This window comes from Oncorhynchus gorbuscha, linkage group LG01, assembly GCF_021184085.1.
Source record: "Oncorhynchus gorbuscha isolate QuinsamMale2020 ecotype Even-year linkage group LG01, OgorEven_v1.0, whole genome shotgun sequence".
NCBI lineage: Eukaryota > Metazoa > Chordata > Actinopteri > Salmoniformes > Salmonidae > Oncorhynchus > Oncorhynchus gorbuscha.
In genome coordinates, this window is record NC_060173.1 from 31,961,889 (window position 1) to 31,974,691 (window position 12,803).

Here is a 12,803-nt window from a genome sequence, read left to right on the forward strand (position 1 = left end):
AGAGAACTGAAAGGAGAGGCGGCCAAAGAAAGAATTGGTTTTGGGGGTGACTAGAGAGATATACCTGCTGGAGCGTGTGCTACAGGTGGGAGATGCTATGGTGACCAGCGAGCTGAGATAAGGGGGGACTTTACCTATCAGCTGAGAGAAGAAACCGCAACAGCCCCTCGAAAGTGAGGCAGCTTGCATTTCTGAATGCAAATCTCTCATAAAAGCAAAATATGGTCAGTATTGCTGTGTGCTGCTGGTTATAACATGGCAATAAAGAAGAGAGAGAAAAGAGGGATGTTTAATGTTTTAAGTGGGATGCAGCAGTTTTGCACATTGTTTTTATATTTTCTTTGATATGGTGCACTATTTTATTATTATGTTGTTCAGATTGTATTCGTTTTGAATTGTTACATTTATATGCGCTTAGTTTATTTACATTAAAAAGTTATACTTTAAAAGTGCATGTGTAATAGCATCCTTCTTTTTTACATTTATTTCTATTTGCGGGCTGCAGTTTTGCAAATTATTTATTTTCCTTTGATATTGTGCAATATCTATTATGCTTTTCAGATTGTATTAGTTTTGAATGTTTAGATTTATATGCACTTTGTTTATACTGTAATGACCTGACTAGATCATAAATGAACAATTGTCCAGACAGAGGTTTGAGTTTGCGAATTGACGGTTTATTAAACCAACTTTACACAGGCTACTGTTTGGGCCGTAGCACACGCCAAATAGATGACAGATAACCCACAAGCCAATCGTGACCTTCTCTTGTGAAGCCCAGACGTAAGAGAGAGAGAACAAAGGCTGAACCTGGTCTTAACTTCCAATGCTCCACCCCCCTGCCCAACCCCCCTCCACGCCACTCCACCAACCACCAGGATGCCCGGCATCAGAACATTCCAGGCATTCCCGTGATTGGCAGATAGCAGGTTGATTGACATGTCGGACCCCGCGAACACCGGGTACTGGTCAGTACAACACAACCACCTCCTAGCCTAACACATAACACACAGCTGTCTGTGCGGGTCGCTACACAGCCCCCCCACCACAAAGTCCCCCGTCCCGAGGGAACAAACAAAGTCTCTGAAGCGACCCGGAGGTCTCCTTTGCCTGCGTGGCCGTGATGGTCGCAGAGTGCCCCTCTGGGACCCAGGGGATGAAGGCAGGGATATGGGGGACAAGGAAGCGGGAACGGGTAATACAGTCCGTGGCTCTGGGGAACCACGCAGTGACACAGGGGGGGAGACCGGGGGAGTGGGCTGTCTGGAGCCTTGTCTGCGGCACCTGAGGGTGGGTGCCTGGAGAATGTCATTGCCAGAGAGGGGAATTTTGGGGGTTCCTGGGGTTTGGGGAGAAGAGGCCCCTCTGTATGGGGCTAACCTGTCCCGGTGCAGTGCCACCTTTCTCCCCCTGGGAGGAAGCTGCACCCGGTACACAACCTCCCCTACCCTCTCCAGGACACTGCAGGGTCCCACCCAGTGACTGTCCAACTTGGGGCATCTGCCTTTTTTCCTTAGGGGGCTGTAGACCCAGACCAGCTCCCCAGCCACAAAGTGCCTTCCCCGGGTGTGCATGTCATAGTTCCTTTTCTGCCTCACACCTGCATTCACCAGCTGCTCTCTGGTGAAGGTGTGGGCTGTCTCCAGGCGGTCCTGGAGTCTCCGGGCATACTCCGGCCCCGGAGGAACATGAGGGCTATCCAGGGGCCGACCAAACGCCATCTCCGCAGGGGTGCGGATCTCTCTCCCCAGCATGAGGAGGGCAGGCGTGCAGGAGGTGGAGTCTTGGACAGCGGAGCGGCATGCCATGAGGACCATAGGCAGGTGCTTGTCCCAGTCACGCTGGTGCTTGGAAGAGACGATGGCCAGCTGCTGTCCAAGCGTTTTGTTGAAGCGCTCCACAAGGCCATCACTTTGAGGATGGAGAGGAGTAGTGCGGGTCTTGTGCATACCCAGCCTCTCACACATGGTGGCGAACACACGGGACTCAAAGTTTCTGCCTTGGTCGCTGTGGATGGACTCTGCAGCTCCAAACCTGCTGAACATCCCCACTGTCAGGGCGTTGACGATGGTCTCTGCCTCCTGGTCAGGCAGAGCATAGGCCTCGGGCCATTTTGTGAAATAGTCCATGGCCGTGAGCACCCAGCGGTGTCCACTGTCTGTGGTGGGGAACGGCCCAACTACATCCACTCCCACCCTCTCCATGGGAGCCCCCACTGGGAACTGTTGGAGCTGAGCATGAGAGCGGCCTGGGGGGCCCTTTCTCGCTGTGCAGTTGTCACAGCGGCGACAAAAGTCCTCCACATCCCTCTTGTGCTGCCCCCAGTAGAAGCCCTGACGGAGACGGCGCAGTGTTTTTGTGACCCCAAAGTGTCCAGTCCCCACCCCCCCATGAGTACTCTGGAGCACAGCCTCCCGCAATGCTTTTGGGACCACCACCTGCCACCTCTCCTCTCCCGTAGCTGACTCCTTCCATGCCCGCTGTAGCACGCCCTCAGCCAGCCGCAGTCTCTCAAACTTCGACCACAACCCTTTGGTCGCGAGTGAGAGCGCTGTCACCTCTTCCCATGGTGGCCTCACCTGCGCCTCTACCCACTGTAGCACTGGCTGTAGGTCTGTGTCCCGTCCCTGCTGCTGCCGCCATTCAGCCACGTCGACAGTCTGCAGCTCACAGCAGACAGGCCCGCTCGCCCGACACACTGTGGCACAGACACCCTCCTCTGCCCGCAGCTCTCTCTCCCGTCCCTCTCTCCGTTCACAGTGGCGGCAGCCGTCTGCAGTACAGGGCCGACGGGACATGGCGTCGGCGTTGGAGTGGCGTGCCCCTGCCCTGTGCACCACCGTGAAGTCATACGGCTGAAGCTCCTCCAACCAGCGTGCCACCTGCCCCTCTGGCTCTCTGAAAGACATGAGCCACTGGAGAGCAGAGTGGTCAGTCCTTACAGTAAAGGGCAGACCACCCAGGTAGTACTTGAAGTGTTTGACGGAAGCCACAACAGCCAAGAGCTCCCGCCGGGTGACACAGTAGCGGCGCTCATGTTTGTCAAATGTTTTGCTGAAGTACGCTACCACTCTCTCCCCACCTGGGCCAGCACCCCACCCATGCCCACATTGCTCGCGTCTGTGTCCAGGATAAAGGGCAAGGTGAGGTCAGGGGGGGCGAGCACGGGGGCCTCGATCAGTGCACGTTTGAGGGTGTTGAACGCCTCCTCACACTCCACTGTCCAAGTGAAAGCCTTGTCCTTCGGCAGCAGGCGGTTCAGTGGAGCAGCAACGCTTGAGAAGCCCCGTACAAACCTCCTGTAGTACGAGGCCAGGCCCAGGAAGCTCTTCAGCTGACGCTGGTCGGTGGGGGTGGGCCAGTCTCTGACAGCCCCTACCTTGTCCTCCATGGTGCTGATCCCCTCCTTCCCCACTCGGTGGCCCAAGAAGGACACCTCTCTCCTCATGAAGTGGCACTTCTCGGGGTGGAGCTTCAGACCTGCGGCAGCCACCCTCTCCAGCACACGCCGTAGCGCCCCCAGGGCTGACTGGAAGGAGCTGCCATGGGCCAGGATGTCATCGAGGTATACCAGACACTGCTGTCAGGGATGCCATCCAGCACCCTGTCCATCAAACGCTCAAAAGTAGCTGGAGCGTTGCACAGGCCAAAGCACAGGACCTTGAACTGTCAGTGTCCTCTGTTAGTGGAGAACGCAGTTTTGGCTCTGGCCTCTGGGGAGAGGGGCACCTGCCAGTAGCCACTGCGGAGGTCTAGTGAGGAGAACCAGGAGGACCCCCTAACCAGGTCCAGCGACTCATCGATACGTGGTATGGGGTATGAGTCCTTCCTGGTTACCTCATTCAGCCGCCTGTAGTCCGCACAGAACCTCAGCTTGCCCCCCTTCTTCGGAACCATGACGACTGGCGCCGCCCAGGGGCTGTCTGAGGGCTCAATGAAGTCTGCCCGCTGCATCTCCAACACAGCCTTGTCTGCCGCCTCCTGGCGTGCCAGCGGGATACGGCGGGGATGCATCTTGATGGGTCGAACATCACCTGTGTCGATCTCATGCTGCACCAGATGAGTCTGACCCACCTCTTCCTCACTCAACGCAAAGCTGTCTCTGAATTCAAACAGCAACTGCCACAACTGTTCCTGCTGCTCGGGGTCAAGACCAACACAGTTCCTCCCCCATATCTCCCTCACTGCAGACAGTGTCCTCTCCTCTCCCATCTGGGTTAGCTGGGCTGGGGGGGTGACTTCCGTCCCTCCCTGGAAGCTCAGTGTGCCCCTATTTAGGTCTAACTGGCAGCCTGTGCTCCTAAGAAAGTCCAACCCCAGGATACAATGGTCCTGCACAGCCGCCACCCACACAGGATGACGCACAGTCCTGCCCCCTACTGTCAGAGTCATTATTCCCTTCCCTTTCATGGGTGCCAGCTCACCTGTGACTGTGCGGAGCTGCACAGTTGTAGGCTCACACTGAGTCCAACCTGACACAATATCTGGCCTCACCAGGGTTACTGTGGACCCAGTGTCCACCAGGGCGGAGCAGGGCACCCCCTCCACAGTGACAGGGACATGACAAAAGTCCCCAACACAGGTCCGGCCCACCACAACAACAGGCTCCATCCGCTTGCCCTCGTCTGCTTCTGGGGGAAGTGGAGCCTTGCTTCCCCGTCTGTGCCGGTGGGCTCCTCCTGAAGATGATGGTGGTTGGAATAGAAAGTCAGGGGTCCGCACTACCCGGTCTATGCGGACCCCGAGCCGTTTCCCTGAGCTCTGGGGGACATGGGGCAATCTCGGCGCAGATGGCCTGGCTGGCCACAACCCCAGCAGACCCTGGGACCAGGGCGTGTGTTTCGTGCCGCCTGTAGCGACACAGCACGAATGAGTTTTGTCATTTCGGCCACCCAAGCAGGCTTTTCCGGCTCCGGGCTGCTCTGCCCCCCAGCTCGCACAGAGGGTGTGTCTCCCTGCACCCCCACCAAAGCCCCAGCTGAAGCCCCAGCCCACACCAGCTCCCTCTCCAAAGCCATCTCCAAGGCTGTCTGCAATGACTCAGGATGAGCTGTATGCGCAGCTCCGTAGGAGAGAGCGCCTGTATGAACTGGTCCCGTGCTAGCTCGCTCTGCACGGTGGGGGGCATGTGAGCATATGCCCGCCGAGAGAGGCTCTCAATGTCATTAGCTAGCACCCGTAGAGGCTCTCCAGGCTGCCTGCGTCTATTACTCAGTTCGGAGCGCAGTAGCCCGGGCTGTACACACTGTCCATAGCGCCTCCTCAGTGCTCCCACTAAAGCACTATAATCATGCCTGTCCTCCGGGCTAATCAATATCAAACAGGCCAGAGCTTCATCCGTGAGGCATAAAGCCAACTGCAGTGCCCTTTCTTCATCCGACCACCCCCTAAAATGAGCTAACAGTTCAAACTGAGCATGAAAAGCTTCCCAATCCGCCTTACCGGAATACTTCGGGGTCTTAACAGATACGGACGCAGCCGGGAACTGGGCGCCGCCATGTTTGTTTACATCCTGAGCCCCAGATTCCTCGTCACGCCGCGTCGACGTCACCACTTCTGTCCGCCCACCAGAATCCGCGCGAAATACAGTCGACGAAGCACTCATGCCCGCTTCAGCCGCCATCGCTCTAACGTCCTCCCTCAAGCGGCCTCTGCGCTCCGACGCCCTGGCGATCTCCTCAGACAGAACCCCCGATGTCCATTCACACGCACCTCCTTGGCCATAATCGTCCCCTACCTCCACCTTCACTTTCGGATTCCCTCGAAGCATTTTCAATCCCCGTTCTCACCTACGGTAGCTAGCCACATAAGTCAGCTAGCTAGCTGGCTAACTTGTATCAACGTTTTTACTTCTGACACCAATGTAATGACCTGACTAGATCATAAATGAACAATTGTCCAGACAGAGGCTTGAGTTTGCGAATTGACGGTTTATTAAACCAACTTTACACAGGCTACTGTTTGCGCCGTAGCACACGCCAAATAGATGACAGATAACCCACAAGCCAATCGTGACCTTCTCTTGTGAAGCCCAGACGTAAGAGAGAGAGAACAAAGGCTGAACCTGGTCTTAACTTCCAATGCTCCACCCCCCTGCCCAACCCCCCTCCACGCCACTCCGCCAACCACCAGGATGCCCGGCATCAGAACATTCCAGGCATTCCCGTGATTGGCAGATAGCAGGTTGATTGACATGTCGGACCCCGCGAACACCGGGTACTGGTCAGTACAACACAACCACCTCCTAGCCTAACACATAACACACAGCTGTCTGTGCGGGTCGCTACAATACACATTAAAAAGTTATACTTTAAATGCACATATTTAACAGCATTCTTTTTTCATAACAAACCAATGCATTTTTAAATACATTGTGGTTAAGGTAGAGTATGATTTCATTTAATCATTTAATTAGAAATGTCTTAACACCAATCAGAGTCAAACTATCGCAAACTGACTTGAAAAAATACAAAACATATTTTTTTAAGAGCCGTTTGGGAGCCAAAAGAGCCGTCTCTTTTAGGTGAGCTGAGCCGAACGAGCCGGTTCACTGAAAAGAGCCGGCTCACTGAAAAGAGCCGGATTGCTCATCGTTGTTTAATTCAGCGCCATTCGGATGTAGACACGATTTCACCGGGTTGTCTATAAATAACCCTTTTCGTGTGGGTTTGTGACATGTGTACCACCGTTTCTGATGAGTACTTCGGGGACGTTGGGGCGGGGCAATTTGACACAAAATACGTTTTCACAGGTAAGGAAAGTTCTTATGATAGCTAGCTAGTAACATTCCTAGTGTTGATGTCAATACTGTATACATGATACTGTATGTTATATAGCCTTTTGCGACATAGGCAGCTAAGCCCGATAACTAACGACTGTAAGATAACTAGCTAAGTTAGCTTTGCCAGTTTTGACCGCTTTATCATACAATTTAAAGTGTTTTTTTTAGTTATTGAATTTCTCGGCCACATTGACCGATTTATTTATTTACCCGTTTTACCAGGTAAGTTGACTGAGAACACCTCATTTCCAGCAACGACCTGGGGAATAGTTACAAATTAACCATTAACATGCCTTTAAAAATATAGAACGTTCCATTTTCGTTCATTTGGCCAGCTACCAGCATTTTTCAATGATATTATCAGCTACCAAATGTGCCGCTAACCTTTAGTTGTGTTTGCACATAATGACTGTGTCCTTGAGAAAGTCAGAGGTACGATTTCCCTTTGAGAATGACTGACACAAGTCATTGGCCTGTTAAGAGTCCCGATGCTCAATCTGAACAGTAACATTCGTCCTTTGCCTAACTGTTTTGGATGCATACGGAGTTTCTTTCATATCAGTGAGGGAAAAAATATATATAGATTTTTTTTGTTGTAAATTAGCTATCTAGTATGCTGCGAACACCTGTGTGTAAGTTAACTCTGTAAGTGTAGCAGAAGTGTAGTTTTGGAGGGACTAATAGCTATATGAATCTGTGCAAAACGGCTACAGTACAGTGAGTGTGTATATACATGAGAAAAAACATCCAGAAAATCACATTGTAGGATTTTTTTATGAATTTATTTGCAAATTATGGTGGAAAACATGCAGCAAAATATTTTTCCCCTTCCAGACCAAAGCCTTCACCACAGTTGCCTTACAGCACCACCTCCAGGCTCCCTAAACCCTGCACTCTGAATCCCTGCTGTCACCATGCAAGCCCGTAGGGTCACCGTTCACCGCATCAGCAAGACAGTCACCTTGTACCTGAATGACGCAGCCTCCCCTAAACCCTCCCATGGCCCTCTGTCTGCCCTGAACGATGCAGCCAGTACCTCTCCATCCCTAGCCCTTACCTCTGCCCCAACCAAGCCCCTGCTGCTGATGCTGCCCTGGTTGGGGTCGCGACCTCAGGCTGTGGCCAAGTACTGTGAGATCTACTTCCGTACAGGCTTTGACGTGCTCATAGTGGAGAGTGCGGTGAGGAAGGGACAACGTTCATGGGTGGAAAATCTGTAACAATTTAAACATTCTGTTTAGAATGCTCCTCTCTATGGTCTCCTTTCTCTCTAAAATACCTCTTAAATCCCCTCTCCTCTACCCTAGGTGAGTCAGTTTCTGTGGCCTCGCTGGGGCCTGGACTACGGGGCGAGGGTACTAGATCTCCTGCAGAGTGACTGCTTTGTGTCACGCCCCCTGCTCGTGCACGCCTTCTCCATAGGAGGGTACACCTTCACCCAGCTGTTGGTGCATGTGTCCCGCGACACACAGAAGTACTACGGCTTCACTCAGAGGATCAGAGGCCACATCTATGACAGCCTTGTGCTGGGCTCATTGGAGAGGATGGCTACAGGTGAGTCTGGGGGACAGGGGTTACCGTGAGCGGATACCGACCAGGTGTAACACATCTGAAAGCCTAGCATTGTCTAGTATAGTCTGGTTAGAGGTTATAAAGCTAACCAGTGAGCTGATGTTGTCCTTTATCCTCATTTATACTGAAGAAAAATATAAATGCAACAATTTCAATGATTTTTTTGAGTTAGTTCATAAAAGAAAATCAATTGAAATTAATTCATGAGGGCCAAGTCTATGGATTTCACATGACTGGGATGGTATAGGCCCACCCTCTTGGGAGCCAGGCCCAGCCAATCCAAATGAGGTTTTCCCCACAAAAGGGCTTTATTACAGGCAGAAGTACTCCTCAGTTTCATCACCTGTCTGGGTGGCTGGTCTCAGACTGTCCCGCAGGTATGGAAACTGACTGTGGAGGTCCTGGGCTGGAGTGGTTATGCGTGGTCTGCGGTTATGAGGCCAGTTGGATGTACTGCCAAATTCCCTAAAATGATGTTGGAGATGGCTTATGGTAGAGAAATGAACATGAAATTATCTGGCAACAGCCCTGGTGGACATTCCTGGAGTCAGCATGCCAATTGCACACTCCCTCAACTTGAGATATCTATGGCATTGTTGTGACAACTGCACATTTTAGTGGACTTTTGGCCCTAGCACAAGGTGCACCTGTGAAATTATCATTCTATTTAATCAGCTTCTTGATATGCCACACCTGTCTTGGTGGATGGATTATCTTGGCAAATGAGAAATGTTCACTAAAAGGGATGTAAACAAATTTCTGCACATAATTTGAGAGAAGCTATCTGTGCGTGTGGAAAATTCTGGGATCTTTTATTTCAGCTCCGGAACCGTAGGACCAACACTTTACGTGTTGCGTTTTTATATTTTTTGTTCACTACATTTTGTCATTGATTATCTCCTCAGGTCTAAGTAAGATCCTGCTCCCCCGGCTGGAAAGCCAGGTGAAATGGGCCAGTATGCTCTACTTCAGAGCCTTCAAACACCACACAGTCGACTACTTCAACAACGGCATTGATGTCTTCTGGAATAACCCTGTCACTGCACCCGCCCTCGTCTTCTTCTGCCAGAACGATGCACTGTGCGACCCGGAGGGCATGGAGGAGATCATCGCCTACTGGAGAAAACGAGGGATGGAGGTGACAGACAGGAAATGGGAGGAGTCAACACATGCAGGCCACCTGAGACGACACCCCCAGGAGTACCTGTCTACCCTGGAGACCTTCCTAAAGACTCTCGGTATGGTCCCTCTCAAGGCCAAGATGTGACGCTAGGCAGGACCCACACAGCTGTGGTCCGGTCCAGAAACAATCCCTAAACCTATCCACTACCCCTTAGGCCCTCGGCATGACCCCCAGCAAGGCCAAGTGACAACAGGGCACAGCTGTGGTCCAGTCCAGATATTGCCTCTATCCCCTACCCTTTAAGCACTCAGGACCCCCTCAAGACCAGGATGTGACTGCAGGACGTGACAGTTTGCACTTCACTTACCTACAAGTTCCACGTTTGAGTACTCTCGGTATAGTGGGGACTTATTGTATACAGTTTTACATTCTTGGAAAAACCGTAAATTAACTCTTGTTTAGTAGACTTTTCGCAAAAGGAGTCATTGTTTAGATTTTTCGGAATTGTACCAGAAATGTCATGTGATATAGCCTCTGCATTACGTAGGTTACGTAGTGCTCTGAATACCTCAACATCACCAATCTCTAATAGTATCCACTTCATTTTCAAACGCTTTTAAACACTGAAGCCAAACTTCCTCCTCATTATCATAGTTTGTATGCTCGCCACTAGAGATCCCTGCATTAGCATGTTTCTGTTAGCTGATAAATCCTGAGATAATACCCCATGTTGCTGTCCTGCTAATGTGCCTGGACCTTGAAGGCTAAACATTTGAGGGGAAAAAAACAATGTATCCAAATGATTGTCCAATCAGGCAGGCTAGATGCAATCAACTTGACATTAATATGCATTCAAAACACCAGGCTTTTGAGCAGTTATTCAAATGACAGGCTTTTCACTGCAGTCTACATTTACATTTACATTTAAGTCATTTAGCAGACGCTCTTATCCAGAGCGACTTACAAATTGGTCTACAGCCTAGACTAGAGTTTTGTACTCACTTGAAAACAATAACATTATTCATTACGTTGTTGTAGGCTACATTTCCTGTCCCTAAAAGGCTGAAACTATAGGGTAGCTTTTCAAGCTGGTACCATGGGACTGGGAGGGAGCGCACTCAGCGCAGCCTCGGGAGCACAGTGTAGGCTACCTATGATTTTGTTATCTGATAAAAAATAAATATTTTTTGTAAATTTATGGGATATATTCACTGCAGTATTGATCTTATGAATTATGGGCTAATATGCATATGCTCCTAATTTAGACTATAGTCTACATCCCAAGCCTGTCTGTCTTTGTTCTGTTGCGCAATTACGCACCAGGCCTCTCCGCTACCATGCCTGTTCCTCTTAAATCTTGTGGAGTCCCAGGAAAAGCAAGACTACAAAAGTTTGTTGGACACTTACAGTTGAAGTCATAAGTTTACATACACCTCAGCCAAATGCATTTAAACTCAGTTTTTCACAATTCCTGACATTTAATCCTAGTAAAAATTCCATGTCTTGGGGGTCAGATAGGATCACCAGTTTATTTTAAGAATGTGAAACGTCAGAATAATAGTAGTGATTTATTTCAGCTTTTATTTCTTTCATCACATTCCCTGTGGGTCAGAAGTACACACACACACACACACACACACACACACACACACACACACACACACACACACACACACACACACACACACACACACACACACACAAAATTAGTATTTGGTAGCATTGCCTTTTAAATTGGTTAACTTGGGTCAAATGTTTCGGGTAGCCTTCCACAAGCCTTCCACAATTTTGGCCCACTCCTCCTGACAGAGCTGGTGTAACTAAGTCGGGTTTCCAGGCCTCCTTGCTCGCACAGGATTTTTCAGTTCTGCCCACAAATTTTCTATAGGATTGAGGCCAGGGCTTTGTGATGGCCACTCCAATACCTTGACTTTGTTGATGCCATTTTGCAACAACTTTGGAAGTATGCTTGGGGTCATTGTCCATTTGGAAGACCCATTTGCGACCAAGCTTTATCTTCATTGCTGATGTTGCTTCAATATATCCACATAAATCTTCCATCCTCATGATGCCATCTATTTTGTGAAGTGCACCAGTCCCTCCTGCAGCAAAGCACCCACACAACATGATGCTGCCACCCCCGTGCTTCACGGTTGAGATGTTGTTCTTTGCTTGCTTCCCCATTTTTCCTCCAAACATGGTTATGTTATGTTAGGTTATGTCGATATAGGACTCGTTTTACTGTGGATATAGTTACTTTTGTACCTGTTTCCTCCAGAATCTTCACAAAGTCCTTTGCTGTTGTTCTGGGATTGATTTGCACTTTTCGCACCAAAGCACGTTCATCTCTAGGAGACAGAACGCGTCTCCTTCCTGAGCAGTATGACGGCTGTGTGATCCCATGGTGTTTAAACTTGTGTACTATTGATCCCATGATGTCAAGCAAAGAGGCACTGAGTTTGAAGGTAGGCCTTGAAATACATCCACAGGTACACCTCCAATTGACTCAAATAATGTCAATTAGCCTATCAGAAGCTTCTAAAGACATGACATAATTTTTGGGAATTTTCTAATGTGTTTAAAGGCACTGTCTACTTAGTGTATGTAAACTTCTGTCTGACCTACAGTGAAATGATCTGTATGTAAACAGTTGTTGGAAAAAATACTTGTCATGCACAAAGTAGATGTCCTAACTGACTTACCAAAACTATAGTAACAAGAAATTTGTGTAGTGATTGAAAAACAAGTTTTAAATACTACAACCTAGGTGGATGAAAACTTCTGACTTCAACTGTAGTTGTTGGGGAATTGTTAGATAATTGTTTGATACTACTGCACTGTCTGTACTAGAAGCACAAGCATTTCGCTACTCTCGCATTAACATCTGCTAACCATTTGTATGTGACCAATAAAATGTGATTTGATTTTACTAACCGTTGCGCCGATCTGCATCACAAATAAAGGTTTTGGATGCTGCTGTTACTATGCCTAACAGGCTCGTGTGAGCAGTTCCCGGGAAAACGCATCGCTTGCTGGATCTTTCTCAAAGTAAAAAAAAAATGCAGAAAGTACATGAGGTAACACAAGTACATATAGACTACATACAATGGACAATCGAGCTAGGGGGTACAATATCACATTACAAGTACACAAGGACCTTAAGAGACATACATACACTTACAATTATAACAGCTTTTTTGTTAGTAGAGTATTTAACTGTCTTAAAATACAGTTCAATTTCTTTTGTAGGGTAAGAAAATGTTTTTTTGTTTGTAAATTTACATTTGTGTACATGAAATTTGGCCAAAAGAATAATGAAATTAATTA

The 12,803-nt window shown here is 49.2% G+C and overlaps 1 protein-coding gene across 1 annotated transcript; it reads left to right on the forward strand.

Annotated features, from left to right (window-relative positions):
* The first annotated feature begins 6,613 nt into the window (after positions 1-6,613).
* On the forward strand, positions 6,614-10,996 carry LOC124004995. The gene is made up of 4 exons (XM_046313851.1): positions 6,614-6,751; positions 7,616-7,962; positions 8,089-8,335; positions 9,259-10,996. Exons 2-4 carry the CDS (start codon positions 7,696-7,698, stop codon positions 9,618-9,620), a joined length of 876 nt encoding a protein of 291 aa, XP_046169807.1. The 5' UTR covers positions 6,614-6,751; positions 7,616-7,695; the 3' UTR covers positions 9,621-10,996.
* The last annotated feature ends 1,807 nt before the right edge of the window (positions 10,997-12,803 follow it).

Excerpts from the sequence above, each read along its gene's own strand:
- LOC124004995 (XM_046313851.1), top strand. The coding sequence starts at position 7,696 with ATGCAAGCCCGTAGGGTCACCGTTCACCGCATCAGCAAGACAGTCACC. Across the intron at positions 7,963-8,088 it reads TGCTCATAGTGGAGAGTGCG|GTGAGTCAGTTTCTGTGGCC; the intron begins GTGAGGAAGGGA and ends CCTCTACCCTAG. Across the intron at positions 8,336-9,258 it reads ATTGGAGAGGATGGCTACAG|GTCTAAGTAAGATCCTGCTC; the intron begins GTGAGTCTGGGG and ends TTATCTCCTCAG.